At 38.9% G+C, this 22,322-nt stretch overlaps 1 protein-coding gene across 4 annotated transcripts in view; it reads left to right on the top strand.

The window, feature by feature from the left end:
• The window catches only part of Robo1 (roundabout guidance receptor 1), a 399,556-nt gene that overhangs the window by 261,479 nt on the left and 115,755 nt on the right, over positions 1 to 22,322 (top strand). For all 4 annotated transcript variants that reach the window (XM_052158079.1, XM_052158077.1, XM_052158080.1 and 1 more), the window contains exons 4-6: positions 15,497 to 15,617; positions 15,960 to 16,098; positions 17,965 to 18,092. In XM_052158079.1, coding sequence (XP_052014039.1) covers positions 15,497 to 15,617; positions 15,960 to 16,098; positions 17,965 to 18,092 — 388 coding nt within the window. The remainder of the gene's footprint in view (positions 1 to 15,496; positions 15,618 to 15,959; positions 16,099 to 17,964; positions 18,093 to 22,322) is intronic.

Genomic DNA, 22,322 nt, shown 5'->3' with positions numbered 1-22,322 from the left:
CATTCTTGTCCAGATCACTTAACATACCAAGTTATCGTTCCTCAGATAATCCTTACAAATCCCTGTGAGCTGGCATAAGAGCTACGGAGGGAAGACAAGTATGTCCAGTTACAGAGTTAACGTGGCAGAAACCAGATTGGAGACAATGAATTTCTAGGATACTAAGTAAATCCTTAGCAGTTTGGAAAATAATATGTAGTTGTCAGGGATATTCTGAGTAATGCGTTAGACTTCTGTGTATATAAATGACCTCACTTATGTGATCAGCCTATATAATCCCATGCATTTTGGATTTGGCAATACATTAAAATATTTTATCCTTGTAGTGTTCTATTAGGTCTTTTGACAACATTCTACTCTTCGGACTCTTTGCTCTTTTCCAAACTGGTATCCATGAAACCAGTTTTTCTATTATTTCTTCTCAAAATGCCAGGCCCACCCATGTGTTATATCCAGACTGTCAGACAAACACAAGAGAGCTGGCTGGCTGCCTTGCTGACCAGCCTAAGTCTCATCACCCTGTACCTCTAATTAGCATCCTCAATCCTCCAGCCAAAGTGGCCCCCTCCCAAAGGAGAAAGGCTACTAGACATCCTTCTAATCTCCCCACAAAAGTGAGATTTCAGAATTCAAACTAATTATCAGTGAGCTACCCCTATAATGATGCTGGATGAGTCCAGGCTGCCAAAGGGTATTTCCTGCTGAGGGCTCTTGAGGTTAGCCTGCTACCTGGGGTACAGAAATCAGAAACACAAATGTTGTTGCCCTGATTGCTGCTTACAGTGAGTGTGCGCTTACTCCTCCGGTTTCAGTGCCTTTAGTTCTGTGCACTTTGATATATCTGATCGGCCCTGTAAATTTCTCCAAATTGCCGTGGACTAGTGGAATTTCTCCGGAGTCTGGGAGCACTTTGTTTGATTATAGGTTGGAAGTCTCTTGCCAAATTAAAGACACGATCTTTTGTGGGTTCAAGGATGGGATTTTTAACCCGTTTATTTTATTTTCAATGTTCTATTAATCTCAAATGAAATGTTTCTCAGGAAAAAAAATGTAGCTTCAAATTTACTTGAAAGAATTGCCTATAAATCTTATCTTCGAGTTGAAAAAGTTCACGGGTATCAGCATGGACTTGGGAAAGCCTTTGTGTTCAGACAGTTTGCTTTGCCAGTCAGGTATCTCTGATTGTGCCTGATGGCCAGGTGGGGTTTGGTTTCTTTCTGTTTACCTCAAACAAAGTGAATTGTAACCTCCTTTTTTTTTAAGTAGTACATTCCAAAGTTCACTGATTGTACAAGGCCTTCTTTCTTTCAAAGAGGCCCCAAATGCAGAAATCAAAGAAACATTTGAAGCCATTCAAGTTTGAATTACTTTTCCTCGGAACCTTTTTAAAAGACATGGGATTTCCTTTTCATTATTTATGCTTGGGCAAAGATAACTTTATTCCTCTATGGTGTCACACAGAAAGATTCTGCCTCAAGAATATTTTCAATTTTCATTCCTAGGCCAAAGGCCCTAATGCTGATGATGCTTTCTCTTTGTTTAAAGGGCCAGATGCTTAAACCAAACAGCCATTGGTAACATCTGACCTCTTCAGGTTTTATCTCCCTAAAACCCAAGAATTTGATAATATGATAAATCATACACTTGTAAAATAATCTGGTGTACATTAACAGAATTGCTACCAGATGGTACAGGATTTCTCTTCCTAAATCTTAAAAATGTAGGCGCTCCTGAAGCTTAGAAGGTTGACCGTGTATGAAATAGGCTCAGGTTAAGATCCACTCGTACGGAAAATTCTCAAGAGCAGTTGAGCTCAATTTATAGAAAATTGGTCGAAAATAATGGAAATTCATCTCCTTGAGAGGATAAAGGAATCCATTATTTCTTAAGCTGCCTTTTACACTGTCTTCTCTCCTCTAGATACATCACACCACTCTACACAACCCTGCATCATGCTTGCAAAGATCCTATCAGGTTTACCCCTCTTCATTACAGAAGGCTATAAATATTCTGCCTAAACTCTAAGCATGCTATAATAAACTCATGTTTACCTGAGAGCAAGAGAGCTGTTCCCTCTGCGTGGTAACTAATGTGGGATGTTTCCCTAACTCCCATACGGCAAACAACACACTGCAATATGTGCCGTAAATATGCACGTCTCTTCTGATGACAACTCGAAGGATTAAGGGTAATTAGGCTGGATTTTCCTATCAAGCATGCTTAAGTCTGTCATGTGCTGAAGTGGGGGTGGGGGGCTGAGTCTAACAGCCTGGCGAATCCCTGGGATCACATTTATTGATTCTAATCTTTGGAGCTCAGTGTATCCATATATGTGCACGGTATTGAAGATATGTACTTTATGTCATGGGAAGCCAAGACAATATAAGTTCCTCGTCTCTATCCAAAAGAAAGTTCACTAGAGCATCTTTGCTTTGTATGTCTGTAGAATGTGGTCCAGGGAACTAATGGAGTGATCTAGAACAAATTTTTGATATTCCCTGACTGTTAGTTACCTCATTCAAAAAAAACCAGGAGAACGTGTCTTCACTGTGAGTAGGTTGTAAAACTAACGATAAAGTCTGCAGCACTGGGCTATATATACCACACGTGTTAGGATGTCATCATTATGATGAACACAGATTGCTACATGAAAATATTAGGATATTGATTAAACTTACCACAGGCCTGATGAGGAAAGTTTCGTGTGCTTACTTGCCTACACAAAGCCACTGAAGACATTTTGCACTTAAGACAGTCTTTCGTTTTTGTTCTTCAGATGTTATTAAAAATTCCTAGACATACATTAGAGAATTTACATGCATTTGTTTGGGAAAGTAATCAGAATTGGAATTTGACTTCCATAATGCAGCATGAGAGTCTGGAATGATCTTGAGTTCTAGAATATTGAGCAGTGTCTGAAGAGATGACAGCGGACATCATGAGATGCCTGTGAATGCAGTTGTTGTAGAAAAATACAGATAATATGTTTTCTACATAGATGCTGTGTATTTTAAATAGTAAACTTAGGACAATGTCCTCGTCATCACAGAATGTGTATGATGCATGGAAAACAAGCAAAGAACATTGGTAAATTGCATTTTACCTCTGACTGTATTTTCCTCCTCAAGATTCCCACTGACTGACATCACTTCCAGCACAACTTCCAGGTAGTGCCAAAGTTCCTGGAGCAGGAGTTGTTGGGTGGGGAAGTTGGGGTCTGGAAGCAACCTAGGACTTACAAAATTCTGATTTTTCAGCTCCAATTTCTAACAGTACAATTCAGACATAGGTCATGAACAATTGTAGCCCCCTGATGGTTAAGCCGAGGTCAGGAACAATCGGTAGATCCATTATAGCAATCTGTAGTCCATGATGCTCTTGGCAGAGCATTCCTCTGTGTTTTTTGTCTTGGCTGTGGAACTGAACCATATATGCTTGTAAGAGGATGTCTTTGAAGCCAAGCCAAATGATTTTTTTTTAATGTTTTTTAAATAAGTAGTATTCTCCTTTGTTTGGTTGTAGTTTAGAATAGAAGTAGAAGCCCATGGAACACTCTTGTTTTTACTTTTTATGTGGAATTGCTCATTGATAGCTTTCAAGAGTTGTACATGGCTAATACTCAAACCCAATGCTAATGTTTGGACTCTAGTTCAATCTTTGTGTTCCCAAAGGATTACATTCACCCAACATAAATCAGTGATTGTTCTTCATATGTACAGGCACACACACATATATGTGTGTGTGTGTGTGTGTATGTGTGTATATATATATATGTAACATGTTACATATATATGTATATATATTGCATAATGTTGAGTGATATGAGAGTGCTTTATCTTCTCATGCATCCCCCAATGTCTGAGGCACAGAATTACCAAAATCAATGAGATTTATTCTAGCACCATATTGTGTTCAATAAAAGAAAAGGAAGAAGTTTGCAGTATGGGTTTGAATTTATACCTCTACTCTCATCGGCATGATTGGCTGATTAACTCTAATTAATTCAGCTGCTTCCTTGCAAGTTTTCCTTATACCTCTTTGATATTCCGAGATGAAAACAGGACCAGCTGTAGATCAAGCTTTTCTCCAACCTGCAGTTTTTACAAAACTGCTTACACTTGTGTAGAATCTTGGTGAATAGTATTATATAATCCTGTTTGCTCTTTTATATTTGCAAATCGGAAAATTCCTTTTTGTAAAGTCAGTCTGCCCGCTGTGTCTTCAAGTCCAAGAATCCCTGCTACACTCAACTGTGGCTCTCTCTGTCTTTGGGATGTAAGAGAATGTTACAAATTAGGCCTGGTCTCTGGAAAAGACATTATCTTTGCAAAGTATTTGGTGGAGAAGGAAATCCTCATACTCAAGGAAAACTGTAGGGAACAAGGAAGCCCAACAAGAAGGCAGAGGGAGAGAGGGGGGAAGGGAGGGAGAGAGGGAGGGAGGGAGGGAGGGAGGGAGGGAGAGAGAGAGAGAGAGAGAGAGAGAGAGAGAGAGAGAGAGAGAGAGAGAGAGAGAGAGATTTGCTGTTGGCAAAGCATTTTCAGCTGGTGTCCTTGTAACTCAGAAGAGCCAAGAGTTTGAAAATGAGCCTTTCTCTTCTCAAATACTATGAACATTTGTCATCTTTATTTCTAGAGCACAGTCATAATTCCTCCGCAGATTATTTTATTTCAGACTGTCGTAGCAGTGACTATATGTAAATTCAGAATTATAGCCAGATGGCTTGGTGAGGTGATAAAAAGCAAACCAGGTTTGTGGGAGAGTGAAAATTGCCCATAAGACTTTGCTTTTACCTTTAAAACAGCAGGACATTGTTTCAGGAGACCTGTGAAGGAAATAATACATTAAGTTTAATAGCTGTGGGCTAAATTAATTTTTCATACCCAAGCTGAATACTACCATGTAACCTGCCTAGAATTTTCATAGACGTAAAAGCCAATCAGCTCCCTCGCTTTTAGGAGATGGCTTGCAAAGGCTACTTTATGACAAAACCACTCTTTATATTGCCTGCTTTTTACAGGATTCACGTTGGGGTTCTAGTCTAAATGGCTCAGGAGTGAGACATCTTGGGAATCAGCTAAAAGCCTGTGCTGGGTCACCCGCTCACTATTTCATCAGCTGGCTGCAGTTGCCAGCTGGAGTTTGGAATATTATAAATTAGAGGGGGTTTTCTCCCTTGATTGTTTTGGGTACCATGCTGTAGTGCCCCAAGAAAATGGGTTGGCAACAGAAAATGGCAAATTCACATCTTCTCTTCTTGTCTTTAAGCCCCCACCCCACTTAAGCAAGAAAACTAGGTAGACATTAAGAAGTCCATGTTTCTCAATCTTTTTTTTTCCTTGTTAAAATAATGCTTCATGAATAGGTTCTCTGGTGGTTTGTTCCCATTATATGGAAAGATCTTAATTTATCCTTCACAATGAAAAGCATCCTCTCCCTTTAACTGAACTGAGTCTCTGCAGGGTGCCTCCCACTTGCCTGCAATTAGCTAGGCTAGATGTAGTCTGTCATCAAATTATCCTAGGTGCACTTCTGCTGCTGTGAAACAGCCCACTACCCATTTATAAATTGCTCGGAGGAAGCAGGGAAGTTCAGTAAGAGACGGAAGTAGTTGAGGACTGCAGCTGCCGCAGTCCTAGACAGAATCTCTCCCTGGCCTGTGTTCTCAGCTGGCAGCTCCCCCAAGCTGTGTGGAGAGCCACGTGCTCCCACTGGGATAATTGCTTCTTCAGCATGAGTCTCTTGTTGCTTCTTTCCGATGATGATCAAGTGTGTTTAAACTCCTGGCTGAAATCATGTTGGTTTTCAGACAGCGTTGTAAAGTGTACCAGCAAACAAATGAAATTGGATCATGTGCTCTCGAATGTCTGTAGCTCAGGCAAATATAGGACAGTAATGAAAAGATCTTAATTGTCTGCTTCCCCTGATTCTACACTGGAGAGAGTACTCTAAAGACTTACACGATGTGCTCCTTTTCCGCCCTTTGTGATGCTCTCCTTCTTATGTCAGGAGATTAAATGTAGAAAGGTGATGTGATTGCTTCCAATTTGCTCTCATCTTTCCTGCCCAGTGCATATGCTGTTGCCTGACCTTCTGTTACCAAAGTTGGTTCTGTATGTGTGTGCAATTCCCAGGAGCACTATCTATTCTTTAAATAGGCTGTGAAAAATGAAATAGACAATGCGAATGAATTAGTAAAATAAAGAGGAATATTTTTTCCTATCAAGTTGAGTGTGTGTGTGTGTGTGTGTGTGTGTGTGTGTGTGTGTATGCGTGTGTGTGTTTTAATGAGGTTGAAATCTGGCTGGTTTAATTTTTTTTCTACCCTACAGCAAGATGAAATATGGTTAATATTAGTATTCAGTGATTATCTTCTTTTGACTCATCTCAGGGCACAGCTGTTCCCCTTTCGTGTCTGGTCAGGAGTTCACCACAACTTTACCTACTAGCCTTTGGGGGCCACGTGCCAATGTCCCTTAATCCAAAGGCCTCAGCGGGAAATGTTTTAAACAGTCCATTGTTTCTTCCTCATCTCTGTCCTCTTTCTCCTTCTTCATCTCCTCCACTCATTCCGGTCTCAAACTCCCATGTCCAGATTGCAATAACCACAGGGAGAAATGCTGTTGTTGCTGTTGTTTTCATGAGCCACTGGTCAATAGTGTTATGAAAGCTAGAAAGAGTAAGCTGACTTATAATCAACCTTGCAAATTCAGAAGAACTGTGATATGGCTGGATCTAGTTCATTGTTGTATTAATCTAAAGACTTACGATTGGAGATCTTTTCGAGATCGTTGTGTCATAGGCACAAATATCATCTCATTTTGTATAATTAAACTAGTACATATAAGGAGACTATATTAACTCTTGAAAGACTAATTAACTCTTGAAAGTTAACTTACACTGAAGAGAAATGTTGAAGTAATTGTGGCAGTAGTTGTATGTCAAACCTTTTTGATGGTGAGAATTTATCAAGACTTTGAATTGTTTTTATAACGACCTTGATATGTTAGCTTCAAAGAGAAAAACAGTAATTAGTGTTTTTTCAGAAATATAAATTACCTACATATAATAATAAATCCTAATTACTAAGCAGATGAGATCATCTTGATTAAAGCTGTTTTTCTTGCACAGTTCAATTCAGGATCTGCATAGGGGGAAAATGGCCACAAAAGAACTGCTGTGTCTGTCTTGATACTCTCTGAGACAAGAATTGCCTAAATTATCTCTCAATTGGTTCTTAAATTTTTTATCACCATGAGACATTTTTGGGATACTTATCCAATCCTTCATCATTTGTACATATATACTGCCATCACTGTTTTGTTTATTTTAGAAAACAATGGACTAGGATTGCTATAACTATTGTTTATTATTAGATAGGGTCTCCATTTGCTGCCCAGCAACTCTCCGGCTTGAAGTCAACAGCAACCTTCCTGCCTCTGCAGGAAGTACTGAGATTACAGATGTGAACCAAAGCACTGAGCAGTATTTTTGAAAAGTTGGCTAGTTCAGACTAGACGATAAGAATACTTTCATCTGAGCTGCCCAACATTAAAGGTTAAAAATACTATTGTAGACCCATTAAAAGATACAATTTTCTTTTCTCCCTTACTATTAGCCCACGTTCAAACAAGGTATTGGGTATTATTTAAATTATACTTTATAACTGTTACTATGGATTGGTGCCAATTTTTAGAGATGCGTTGTTTGTGCTTGTTGGGGGCTGGGGAGGTGCTGGGCGAAGGTGTATCTCTTCCTTGATGTGCCTGATGAAAGAAGTCTTAGGGAACCTCTTGAGACTGTTCTGCCAAGCAGGGAGATGGCTCAGCAGGTAAAAATGTCTGCTACCAAGACTCAAGACCCATCTACAAGCTTGCATGTGGTTTCTCTGGTCTCCACGTGCACAGGTGTGCTACATACACTCACAAAATAAGTAACAAATCTATCAAATATATTATTAGAAGACTGTCCTTGAGGATATCTCCAGAGAGTCTGGGGACTGCGCATAACTGGCCATTTAGGTGATGTGCATCTCATTGTCACTGGCAGGCCATAGAGGCTATTTCTATAATCACGGTGGCTTGTTTCTGACCTTCTCCTGAAGGTCATGGATCTTGGCAAAATTGACATCACTTTGTTAAGAGATGTCCTCAAACAAACTTAGACAGAAATCATTTAAGAATGATGCTGTCATTATTCAAAACTTTTCATCTCAACTACTTTGCAGTACACTAAAAAAAAAAATAATTCCACGAGAAAGAATCAAGTTTTTACAAGTAAAAAAATCACTTCCAAGCCTAGGTATATTAGAGTTAATGTTAATCACACTTACCAGGACCTTGCTACTCACTGAATATTTCCAACCTTTTGGTCTTTTCAAAATCTGTGAAAGTAAAGCACTGTACAATTTTTTCGTGGTTTGAGAGTAGTTATATGTGTCTTTTATGTACTGTTTAAAATATCATTTTCTTAGCAAAATCACTTCTATTGTTCATATTTCTTAGATGGTATTTGCAAAGGATACAAGTTTTTGAATATGAAAATCTATTAAAGGAAATGGAATAAATTATAGGACAGTTTGCTGGTTAGCAATTTGAAATCAGCTTTGAAGCCCTTAATATAATTAGTGGTTTCGTTTTTTGGTCTGTTGAATTCAAGTCACATTAAGTTAATGTAATTAAAAACAGAAAAGATTTTGTGTAGCCAAACTAGTTAATTAGCCCCAGTTGCCTTAGTATGCTAACCCAGAGGTACATGGAGAATATTGAGGAGGTGATGGCTGAGGGGGGAAAAATCCCTGTGTTACAGACACTGCAAATCATCCGACTTGCTTTAGGGTAGAAAATGAAGGCCCGTAGCAAGGAGTTCACGTTGAGTTCATCTTCATTTCTGATTGGGAAAACTGACTGTGGGGTAAGCTGTCTACTCATAGAACAGACAGACCAAACATCTTGCTTTATTTACTCCCTCCCTCCTTCTCTCCCCCTCTCCCTCCCTCCCTCCCTTTCTTAAGAGTCATGCTTCTCCTGTGTATGTAGAGATAATTATCGTTTCTTACCCCTGTGTTCTAGAAATAAAAATACTTACTGTGATTGTTTATTTTCCCCTATAGGCATTAAAAGCATTGCCTTTGATGTTGGTGGACTGCCCCTCAATAGAGACAGTTCAGGAAGATAAAGGAGTTAGGTAGAGATGGCCTCCTCATCCATAGATACCCTTAAGCATTTGGAGAGGACCCCTCCCCCAAGGAAAACAGTCACATCTAGTTCCTCTTGGGGAGAACTCCTAGTGTATTAAAATAATGTCTATCAGCCACATGGAGGGTTTCCTTACCTTAATATCGCTAAAACATCCTAAAGTGGGATGCTATTCCAAAGAAAAAAATTAAAGTTTAAGGATATTTGAGGTTTTACAATTTTAACACCTTCTCTCTGGCCTCTTGTTTCCTTCCTGGAAAGGAGCAGGGTGCACCAGGATCTCTCTTCTTGCTTTGATTTCATTAAGTATATACATAGCTGAACCCCCCCACCCCCACCCAAAGTACTGTCTAGGGCTTATGGAAATGTGGGTGTCTAATGTGGGCGCTGCTGCTGTGGGCCCATAAGGTGCATGGTAATGAGGAAGTCAGACCCCTGCCTTGGGTTTTTTGACAGCGGCCGCATGCCAGCACATTGTCTGAAAGCTTAGCAAATTCTGCCGCAACCCTCCCCAGGATTATGTTAATTGAAGTCTCTAGGCTGCAGTTCACTGTTTAACATTGTGTCTGTTCATTATACAAACTAGTTTTTGATAGGTTTACAATTCGGCTGTCAAATCCAGCTGTAGGGAGAGACCTGCCAAGAAACATTTTCTGAGCTTGTTTTAAATGGAGGGTCCCCCCCCCACACACACACACATTTATAGTGTTTTGTGGGTGTTAGACATATTTTCCCCCGACCCCTCTGTTTAAAGCAAGAGAGAGAGGAAATGTCATTTTTTCGAAAGTATCGAAAGGGGCACCATGGTTTTCCATGTAGAAAGTCGGTATATACGTACAGGGCTTTTATATGACAACACAAAATACAGACGGATAACTGTAGTGAGTTCTTGAAAGCTGAGGCGTTGATCTGATCGAGATAGAAGTACCAGGGTGATGAATCTCCCTGCCTACTGAAAACGATGCACCAGTGTATCTTCCATACCTGTGGCCATAGAGAACTGTGACTTCCGTATAGACAGCCCCATTTAGGTGTAGCCAGTGTGGTGCTGTCAAAATCAACACAACTTGTGGAAATGGACGGCTAGCGTCATTCCTTCATACATTCTGACTCAGTTGTCCAGCTTCATTGCTGGTCCCTTGTTAAGATTTTTTTTATCTATAGATCTATGAATAGTTTCATCTGTATGTAGTCTGTTTTTGAGAACATTACCCTTTCTTGCCATGTTGACAAGGAACACTTGGATAGCCTTGGGAAGCAGATCTTTCTGAGTTCCAGGCCAGTCTGGTCTACATAGTGAATTCCAGGCCAGGGCTACACAGTGAGATCCTATCTATCTCCAAAACCAAAACTCCAAAAAGATGCATTTTTTTAATAGGGTTTGGTTGATGTGGATTAGTGGGTATGTATAGCTATCTGGAAAAATCTCAAAATTTCTAAAAGTGAAATAAATAGTTGGGGGTTTATCTCCTTTTGTGTTCTACCTCCTATTCTTGTTTTAAAACTGGTATTTATTTATCCTTTGTTCATGGCTAGGACTTTAGGATGAAGCTTCTTTTTAATTTCGGCAGCATTAACATTTTTCAAAGGAGGACATCTTTGAGGTGGAGAGTAACCATGTATTCTACAGGGCCTGACTGCTAGTTACCACTGACAGGCTCCTTGCTGCTGTTTCTGGCAACCAAGTCATTTGCTGATCCTGTATCAACCCAGCGAGACAGCAGTGATGGTCCCCACCAAAAATCATCACTTGGGAGGAATTGATAGCAATATAGAAAGGCTAAGAATTACCCTTCTCTGATTTGATTGTCTTGTTTATTGCAAGTGTAAAGTACCTTTATATATAAACATATAATAAGAACAGCTTGTCTATTTATATTTAATACTGAAACATCAATATAAGACAACAAAGTAGGTCTCCTGATTAATTAAGTCATAAATTCTGTACCAGGATGAATGAATAACTGTGTTGGAATTATAAAAACGAGGTGTAATAGAAACTCTTTAAAATTCTCTCCTTTCTTCTTGTTTCTCCTCAGCTTTTGTTCCGTCTCATTCTCTCACAGTTGGAATTATTCCATGGCCGAGACTCTCCCAGCAGCTCCCCTATAATTCTTGTTAGTTAAATTCCCCTCCTTCCCCATTTGTATGTAATCTTTCAAAACAGAATAACATCAGGCTGTAATATATAATGTTAATTGATGCCCCATGTGTACAAAATCAAGTTGATTTAAGAGCCTACATTCCCAAGTATTTAAAAATTGTAAAAGTAAATAAATACTATACGACATGAAAACTGAAGAAATAAATCTCTGCATTTGGAAAGTACTTATGTGTCGTCAGCCTTTAGCTCTGTTTCCCTCCATATTTGACTGTGTTTTCAAATTATCCCCTAAGCCACCTATTTGTTGTAGATAAGCACAGTGACTTATTGACTTTCTGATCAAAAGGAATGTCGAAGGCATTTGTGGGTTTCCTCTTTTTTTATGTTACATTAATCTAATATTGTTTCTGTTATGTCTTCTAAGATGAACTCCTTTCTTAGTATGCAGGGTCATTTAAAGTTAGACTCTTGGGCATAAGAGGAAGGTCCCCCACATGTTGTCCACAGTGACAGAACTTCAGCTCATACAGAGCACACCCCGGAGCCTTCCATTTAGATAGGGGCGGGGCTGGTTCCTTTGGTTGAAATGAATATGTTTCTCTCCATTTTTAGGCTGGATTATGTGAGTGCTTCAACATGAGAACGTTTTAAGAGGGACAGTAGATATTGTCAGGAGTATCGGCATTTTATGATATCCTACTGGTTCTCAATGACAAGAACTTAAGTTTATTGAATACAAGTTTACTTAACAGTGATTATGGGAAAGGGTTACAGATTGTATGTTTACTGTCCCTCGCCAAGCCAAAGAGACAGACTCTGCCTAAAACATCAGTCCTGTTCCAACGTGATCACTAGACAAGTCCCTTTCATCTCTCAAAAACTGTTCTTTCCCTTAGACACTGTGGCAGGTTCTAGGGCTCTCGAGAGGAATTTGAGGTGCCTTTACATTGTTCACAGTCAAGATGACCTGATTTTATCAGCATAATTAAAACATACTGTGTCTGGCTTAGTGGAACCATGAAGGAAGGATTATACTTTCCTGTACCTCTGGTGCCCTTCTTTAAAAGTTAGAGTATTATAATGTTTACCCTTATCATTTTCATAGCAAGGCAACAGTAAAGAACATGGTATGTACACACACAAATATGCACAGGATAACTGACAGAACGCAAAGTGGTTAGCAGTATGAACTATGAACTATTACAAACTAAAGTTGGGTCTACTGTTGGTCTGTTCTTTTTCTTGTTTGTTCTTTTTATTGTTGTTGGTTTCAGTTTGTTTGTTTGTTTGATCATTCCTTTGGTTGTTTTTTGAGCTATACTACAAGAGTGACTGTGCATATGGGTGTACATATGCACAGTCACTCCCAAGAACTTTGTGCCAATGTGGCACTAGCTTGACTTGTAGACAGGACACCATCATAAGCAGGGCGCCAAAAGTATATGGCCACCTTACCATACGAAAGATGCTAGAACATAGGTGTGAGGGCTCTATTTATGTACCAGCTCAGTTTATTCAGATTCAATGAGTTGTGTCGGTGTTGTCTTCAGCAATGAGCCTTGCAGTTAGTTTGTGCAAAGCAACCTATATATAGTCTTAGCAACTGCCTGGGTTGTTAGGAATTCCTATGGGAACCCTTTAGCCAACAACTCATTTAGATGTAACCCATTCCCAGGACTGGAAGCTTCATTTGATGATAAGAAATGTCCGAGTTGGGACTCTGTCTCCCCATTATTTGGTGATTTCATTTGGTCATCTTCATATATGTATGTATTTTAGGAAGCATCTACTATATTCGATTTCCATACTACCCCTCAAATAGTCCTAAAGTTTAGCTGTCTCTTGCATAATCTATCCCTTGTTCCCCCTCTCCTAGCCCCCCTCTAGGTTTGATCCTCCCATTCCAGTTCCCCCCTCCCAAGTCCTTCCATAATTTTCTGTTCTATTTTACTTTCCTAGGGATATCTATCTGCCTCCTGCTGCCACCTAATCACTTTCTTTATACCTTATATCTTTGGTTCTACATTTTGGCTTAGTTATCATTAGGCAGACAGACATTTTCCACATTTCTGTATCCATTCATATTTGTCTTTTGGGGTCTGGGTTAGCCATCTTATGAAATAAGCAGCAGAGTATTGGTATTAAATACTCTTTGAGTGTCTAGTAGAATTACCCACAGAAACCATCTAGCCATAAGTTTGTTAGTTTTGAATTTTGTCTTGTTTTGTTTTGATTGGGAGGTTGGGAGACTTTTTTTAAATGACCTTTTTCTATTTTAGTGAAGGTTATGAGTGTGTTTAAATTGCTTATATGATCTAGATTTAACTTTAAGAAGTGGTATATATCTAGAAAATTACTTCTTTAAGTTTTTCCAATTGTGTACACATTTATAAAGTCCTTATAATTTCTGGATTTCTACAATCTCTCTCTCTCTCTCTCTCTCTCTCTCTCTCTCTCTCTCTCTCTCTCTCTCCCTCTCTCTCTCTCTCTCTCTCTCTCTCTCTCTCTCTCTCTCTCTCTCTCTCCCCCCCTCTGCCTTTTAGTTAGTTTCAAATAAGGGTTTGTCAATCTTACTGGTGTTTTTTCTCAAAGAAAATTTCTCTTTTATTGATTCTTTGTATTTTTTAATCTAGTTTATTGATTTCTGCTAAATTTATTTATTTATTGCCTCCTATTCCTTTTGAGTGAGATTCTTTCCTTTTTTATTAGATCTTCCAGGTATTCTGTTAAGTTATTAATAAGAAATCTCTAAAATGTTTTTATGTAGGCACTCAGTGCTATAAATTTGCCTCGTTGGGCAACATTCATTGTGTCCAGGAGTTTTGGTGTGTTTTGTGTTCATAATTATTCAATTCTTGGATGTGTTTATTTTCTGAGTCAACCCATTTCTCTTTTAGTAGTGAGTTATTCAGTTTCCATGAGTTTGTAAGCCTTTTACTATTTCTTTTGTTGTTGATGCCCAGTTTTAATCTGTCGTGTTTGTATAGAATGCAGGGTGTTATTTCGATTTTGTCTTTTGAGATCTGCTTTGTGGTCAATTTTGGAAAAGGTTCCATGAGGTACTGAGAAGAAAGTCTATTCTTTTGTGTTTGCGTGCAATAGTCTGCCAATCTCTGTTAGGTTCATTTGGATTATGACGACAGTTAGCTCCAGCATTTCTCTGATTAGTTTTGTCTGGATGGCCTATTTACTGAAAGAGGAGATCTGTGTTATCCGGTGGAAATGGGGGCTGAGTCGGAAGGGTGTGTGTGTGTGTGCACAGGTGGTGGGAGCTCCCATAGAGCTGGAAGAAGACTGGTGGATTGGATTTGGAGGAGCAGAGGGAGAGAATTTTATTCAGCTTATTGTGACCTGCTAGAATACTTGTGGGAAGATCATTATAATCATGGCCCCTTATGCTACCATCCCCAAGAGAAAGAAAGAGAAGAAGGAAGGAAGGAAGGAAGGAAGGAAGGAAGGAAGGAAGGAAGAAAGAAAGAAAGAAAGAAAGAAAGAAAGAAAGAAAGAAAGAAAGAAAGAAAGAAAGAAAGAAAGAGAGAAAGAGAAAACTCTGTTATCAAAAGTAAGATTCATTAATTGGCAAGTAACACATTTTCTTATAAAACAGCTCTAGCAAACTAGCAAAAGACATTTTTTTCTATTCTTAATAATATTAGAAGCAGTGGTGGTGCATACCTGTAATCCCAGCACTTGGCAGAGGCAGGTGGGTTTCTAAGTTCAAGGCCAACCTGGTCTGCAGAGTGAGATCCAGGACAGCTAGGGCTATACAGAAAGACCTGTCTTGGAAAATAAATAAATAAATAAATAAATAGTAATAGAATGAATATTTCTATTCATATTCCAGATTAAATGTATAGATGTTAGCCATTAAGTTTAGACTTTCTGGTTGACACCTAATTAAAACTATGAATGAATGGTTTTAGCTGATTTAAAATAGAAACTAACCAAGTTTCACCATTTAAACACTAAATAGTGAAACTTTTCCAGATGCATAGATAGATAAAGTGTTTTTCTTTTATATTGTACATTTCAAGTTTATTTTGTTGTATTCACAAGCTGTCTTATTAGTTATGCTTTGATTCATTTTGTGTAGAAAACGGTCTTCACTTATAAAGATCTCAAGTATTAACAGTCAAAGACATTTTCATAATATACATGCCAATCGTTTGGGGGCTTTTTTTGTTTTGTTTTGAAGATTCGAGGAGGAAAGCTCATGATCACTTATACCCGTAAAAGCGATGCTGGCAAGTATGTTTGTGTTGGTACCAACATGGTAGGGGAACGGGAGAGTGAAGTCGCGGAGCTGACCGTTTTAGGTAAGTGTATTTCTGTCTAACATCGTCTACCTTCTGTAGAACATACTCATCGTTGTTATTTTGTATCTGTATACAAAGGAGAAAAATAATTTTTCATCAAAGTGTATAAAGAGCTTTTTATATAAGGGAGAAACACCAGCGATCTAGTATGTGGAGGAAAGAGAAGGCATGACACAGAGTCTGCAAAGCCGCTTGAATTTAAAAAAAAAAAGCCAAAGTTATGAAATTAGTGTAAATATGTAACAGTGAGAGAGGTCTGTAGGAATGGGCAGCTGTGTGGGATAAATGGAACTCTGTCCTTACTGAACATCCTAAGGCGTTTGCCATTCATTCCTCGTCTAGAGAGACCATCCTTTGTGAAGAGACCCAGTAATTTGGCAGTGACTGTGGATGACAGTGCAGAATTTAAATGTGAGGCCCGAGGAGACCCCGTGCCTACAGTTCGATGGAGAAAAGATGATGGAGAGCTGCCCAAATCCAGGTACAGATGGAGGCTTCACAATATGATGCATCAATTTGAAATTTCTGTTTCCAATCAGGCCCTGCATGCCTTAGTCAGTGACAGGGTCCTTGCTTCTGATCTTTATTGATCATCACTTTTAGTTGAACGTTCACCAAACCATCCTTTGAGTTATAATCTTTTCCAGGCCTAGTTATAAGTGATGTAATATTCCCAATCCTGGACTGCAGCAGTAAGCCCCAGTTCCTGTGATTGGAACAGAAGAAAACAAAACAAAAAACAACAAACAAACAAACAAAACACTACTCTGTAGTATGCTGTGTTGCCAAGCTAGAGTATGAGAAACCAAGTATGTGAAATAAAACTTGGATTTGTCATATCAATTTATAATACACTCATTTTGATGTATTTGCATCCCAAGTTGAAGAACGTCTGTAGACTGTTTCCGGGGGCCAGGATGGAACCCCGGAAATAATTAGAATCAGAAGGGTATCATCTTGTCTTTAGAGCTCACCAAACCATGCTACCCTGATGTCGCTTGTACATGCAATGTTACTTAAAGAGATGTCTCTTCTGCTCTGACAAATTGAATGCAAACTTTTTGCAAAGGAGTAGGTATGAGAAGGAAGACAGACATAGCATTAAACGTAATTATGAGTCAATTAAAACTTGGACTTCTTTTTTATTAGCTGTAGTATGGCCAAGAAAGGGTAGAAGTCAGGATTTTTTGATGTCTGTTGACACCTTAACTAGAAGAAGAGATCTAAGATGTAGGCAACATTGCTGATGAGATAGCGACATAGATCATTCTGGTATTGACACAAAGCCGTTGTCTTGTATATATTCATTCAGCCACCAATGTTGGGTGCTTGCAAAGTATTGACATTGTAGCTTGATGGTGAAGGGTGTCTATGATTATGGAATGTAAAATCGGGGAATAGCAGCATGACTACATACCCCATGACATTATCAAGCTCTTTCGGCACATACATAGGTACAGAATCAGAAGAAACTTATTAAAGGAAAAATGAACCATATGTAATGGCTTAAATTTATCATATATATATATATATATATATATATGTATATATATATATATATATATATATATATATATATATATATATATTCAGGAAAGAAAAGTAAAATATTGTGCATTTGTGCATATGAACCATTGCAGCAGCATAGACAGAGATGTGGTAGGAAAGTTTAGCATAGCTCATAGACAAAGTATGTGTTAAGCATCATGTGATATCAGCCTAGAGCGAGATTTCTGCAGGAAAGGATCTGAGCTCACATTGCATGAGACCGCTAAGCCACAAAGGGCTAGCATGAACAGGTTTAGTATCCAGGAACAAACTTGGTCTGTTAAAACAGTCGATGTATGGAGAGATGCTACACTATTGCTGTGATTTTAACAGAAGAGACTTAAGCTTCCTAATTGGTAAAGGAAGCTAAGGTTCCTGAATGAATAAAAACCGAAGTAAACTGATATGTTAAATGACATATCTGCCTTCAAATACTTGAAAAGCGAAACTAAGTAGCCTCCATTTCCACATCTGTAAAATAATGTCTGCTGGATATCCTAACCTTCATGTTAGTTTATAAGGTCAGAATGTAGGAAACCTTTAAATCTTAGACTTACTCCATGGTCCCATCCCTTTTAACTTTCATTTGAGCACAGCAGCATGGGGAAGCCAATTGCTCATTTAGAAACTGAACTCATTTGCATACCCCTTGTTTCGTGTTGTTTAGAGGCATGGCTGCTTATGGCATAATGCCTAGGGATAGCATAGGCTCATACTCGGAATGGTGCAATTTTTTTTCCAAGAAGCATACCACGTGCCTCAGCTTTCTTCCATTATACTCTGTTATATCATATAACAGATATGAAATCCGAGATGATCACACTCTGAAAATTCGGAAGGTGACGGCTGGCGACATGGGATCTTACACTTGCGTTGCGGAAAATATGGTCGGGAAAGCAGAAGCATCAGCCACTTTGACAGTTCAAGGTAGGCATGGAGAAGGGTCATGTATGTCTGTGTGTTTACGCATGCGTACACGTGTGTGTGTGTGTGTGTGTGTGTGTGTGCGCGCGCGCGCGTGCACGCACAGTTGTTTAATCTTGAGAAATACAACTGATGCTCGAAGAGTACACTACTTACTACTTTTTATAAATATAGCCTCTTGCTCTAAATGTTTTATATCAAATATCTAAATGAAGTAATGTCTATATTTACATACTCATTGGAAGAAATTAAATTTTCAGAATTATGGTAATTTCAATCTCAAGTGACACTATGCCTTGATCTCTGTGTCGTGAAATATAATGTCCTTTAAAACTCTTAATTAAATGGCAGTTGTTCCCACAAAATCTTTGTGGTAGGCAGAAAATAAGATGTCCCATTGCTTCAGATCATGTTTCAGATCAGGGTTATGTAACCTGAGGAATAACCAGGTGGGTTCTGAACACTCCCCCACCCTCACCCCCACCCCCACCCCTACCCCCACCCCCACCCCAGAATGCAGTGATTGCTTTGCCTTCTTGCCTTCTCATACAAGACCTATGACAAAACAGGCACTGCAAGCACGTGGCGGGAATACACTTCATTTCTCCTCGGCTAATTTTGACGGAGATTTCTTACTGAGTTCATGCGCTACAGTGGATGTTTGATGGCAGAGGGGTCCTGAATGTGGCTAGTTGTCTTGAAGTTGATGCTTGCAGATGTTTACAGATGTTTACTCACCGTCGTGTTCAGAATTCAGACAGCTTCTGTGTCCTTCATCATCCTTTTGCCTCCATGATGTTACAATTATTATATTTCATTGTTTCTCATCTGAGAACTTTCTTTTTTTTCTCCTCCTAGTGAGAAATCCTTCCTTGTGGGATTTGAGAGGCAATGACCTTTCAATTCCTTTTTTTTTTCCTTTTGCTGTAAAGGATTCCCTATTTTGACAAATATGTATAGTAAACAGGGACAATAAACCACTTAGGTTGTTTATGGGGCTGACATAGCAACACTTGGGGCTGTCATCTTTGCTGAATGCTGCCTTTTCTAAAGCTATTAAGAAGAAAAAGGTGGCTGCTGAGAGAGTTTCACTACAGTGGATGTCCACAAAACAGCCTGTGGGCTTTTCACATTAAAAAAATAAATAAATAAAAAGAAGAAGAAGAGGAGGAAAATATTTCCTTTCTGTCTCGAAAGCTATTATGTCCCATTTTGGGGGTTTTAGCTCACCCTCATAAAAACAAAAGAAGAAGAAATAAAAAAAAATGTCAGGAACAAACTCTACATTTCTAATGCTTCCAATACTTCTTAAGCTAAATTAGGCTTGAAAATCTTACTTGGGCTAATACTGTGTGAAAAGAACACCACTCACATTTAGAGCAAGCGTAAATTCAAGAGATGTCAAATCCCAGTTCGGAAGCCCACCAGAGGCAACGACTGTAGCCATGGTGAATACAACACATGAAAAGGTGTGTCTCTCACCAGGCCTCTGTGCCAGGAAAACTGGCTGTCTAGCACAGTCAGTTAAATAAGTCTCACTTCAAGCCCTGATCCAGAGCCTTTTACCCTGCTAGACTGATGTTAATATAAACAATCCATCCTGTTTCATGTATAGTGGGCACTGAAACCAAAATATGGTTTCTTCCTGCAATTTTAAACTCAGTTCCACGGCTGAGCCGGCCTTGAGTTTTCCATACGGAATTCTTGCTCCTAAGCCTGAATTGGTTTCAATGTAAATTGGTTACAAATGATCAGATCCAGAACTGCTTGCTGAATTCAGACATTCTCATTCCAAATGTATTTGGTTTTCTATGAAGTTGTGTGTGTGTGTGGGGGGGGGGAACCTGTGAGTAACAGAAATGCTATTACTTCATTCTGTATTAAATATGGACATTAGTGTCACTGCTGAAGTCGCTGTAACATATTAGCACAGTAGAGTACTGAAGACAGGCAACACTCTGATTCAAAGACAGAACTAGGAAGAATTCAAAAGAAACATGAGCTTTAGAGTTTTTGTTATGTTTTTCCATCCTTTGTGAGGAATGTAGTAGGTATTAGCTACTATACTAGAACCCAATCAAAATTGATTCCCTTTGGTAGCAGGAAGCAGTTATAGCGAAGAAGTTAGCAGTATAATTTGCAGTTCTCTGTGGCCACTTTAAGAGGGATACTGGAGTCGGGTTGCACTTGAAGGCCATCTTCTATGTACTTAGCTTTCAGCCACCCTGTGAGAATTTCCTTCATGGAATTCAGATAGGAGAACTTCAGCATATTAAAATCATGAGTAAAAAATTACCTTTTCACTGACTCCTAGTCTAATACAGAGAAAATTAATCCCAATATCTTAAAAGGAACCCTGATTTGAGAATTATTTTTTCTGCTCTTTCTAATTGGAAGCTATTTTTTTTTTTTACTTTTTGATTCTTGTGGTATAGGTGAATGAGCCAAGTACCTCACTTAGCACAGAGTTACAGCCTATACCCAGTTCTGCCCTGTTCTAGACAGTATCTATAAAAGATGCTTTTATATTCCTTTTTTAAAATTTATTTATTTATTTACTTATTTATTTACTTATTTATTTATTTATTTTATTTGTATGAGTACACTGTAGCTATCTTCAGGGGGCATTGCATCCCACTATAGATGGTTGTGAGCCACCCTGTGGTGGCTGGGAATTGAACTCAGGATCTCTAGAAGAGCAGTCAGTGTTCTTAACCACTGCCCTCATATTCCTTTCTTGAGTCGAGGACTTTCCTGTGGGTTTTCTCTCCTTTCCTCCCTCCCTCCTTGCCTTCCTCCTTCCCTCCTTTATTCCTTTCCTTCATTTGCAAGTGTACATGAGTGTGTACTAGTGCATGCATGGTGTATGTTTAGGTGTGGTGTGTGTGCTTGTGTATGTTCTGGTATGTGTGTCTACATTTATTGTATGCATATGTTGTAGATGGACTATGTATGTATGTATGCATGTATGTATGTATGTATGTGTTGTGTTGTGTTTGTGTATGTATTTTATCTGTTCTGTGTGTGTATGGTGTCTGCATATGTGTACTAGTGTGATCTGTGTGCGCATTTGTGTGTTTCTGGTATGTGTACTGTGAGTGCAAGTGCCTGTATATGGTTTGTATATCCGTGTATAGTAGCTATGTGTGTGTTGAGTTTGCTATGTGTACATGTTGTATGTGTGCGTTGTGTGTGGTGTTTGTGTATATGTGTGGTATGTGTGTATGTGCATTTGTGTGTATGTGTGTTGCATGTGTATGTTGCATATATGAGCCTGTGTGTTGTGTGCCTTTGTGTGTGTGTATATATGTGTGGTGTGTGTGTGTGTGTAAATTTATGTGTATGTGTTATATGTGTATGTTGTGTGTATATGTATATGCCTGTGTGTGTGTGTGTGTGTGTGTGTGTGTGAGTGAAGGCATGTGTGCGTGTGGTGGCTGGGTATTATCTTTGGGCATTTTTCTTCCTAGACAGTTAATCTCCTATAGAACTAAATCCAGGCCCCAGCCCTTCCTTGGCTTTTCTGGTTAGATATGCCGCTGTGCTTTAATAAATACTTTTTGAAACTGAAATATGAATCCACATTTTAACCTCTGCTTGAGTGGCAAAACAGCAGAGACACATGGGAGGAAACCAAGCAGCTCCTGGTGGCTTGGTCCTAACTGCCAACCGCCAACTGCGTTGGGTCAGAGCTGCAGAGGCTCATATGTGTGAGTCATTCTGTCTGTGGTCTGTTATTGTACTATCTGCATACTTTAATAACATCATGGTGAATATTTTAAGTGTATAAAATAAGACAGACTAAGAAAAAAACGGAAATAGGAAAATTTAGGAAGAGACAAAAATCCTAACTTTAAGTGTCTTGGTAAATAATCAGATCAGATTTTCAGGCTGGACCTGATTAGGTAGCTCCTCCCCAGAGCACAGAAATTTGTCTCTGAATTGTTTCTCTACAGAGAAGTTAAAAAGAATAAGGCAATAGCCTGTGGATTGATAGAAGTGATCGTGATCGTGGAAAGGATTCTTTTTAATTCTGGACTTTTCAGAAGTTAAAAATGTATGTCACAAAAATAGTATCAAAGATTGTGTTATAATCATTAAAGCCAGGGCTACAATTATGATGAGCTTTTATAAAATAGAAACTAAGTGGATTCATGGATATCAAGACTGTTGGGCACACAAGCTGTCAAAGGGTGTTGTATTCAGCGCTCTGTCGTGTTGGAGCATTCCTCA

Source organism: Apodemus sylvaticus, chromosome 15 (genome assembly GCF_947179515.1).
Source record: "Apodemus sylvaticus chromosome 15, mApoSyl1.1, whole genome shotgun sequence".
Classification (NCBI taxonomy): domain Eukaryota; kingdom Metazoa; phylum Chordata; class Mammalia; order Rodentia; family Muridae; genus Apodemus; species Apodemus sylvaticus.
The sequence above is the reverse complement of the archived record's forward strand: the minus strand, read 5'-3'. Positions and strand labels throughout refer to the sequence as shown.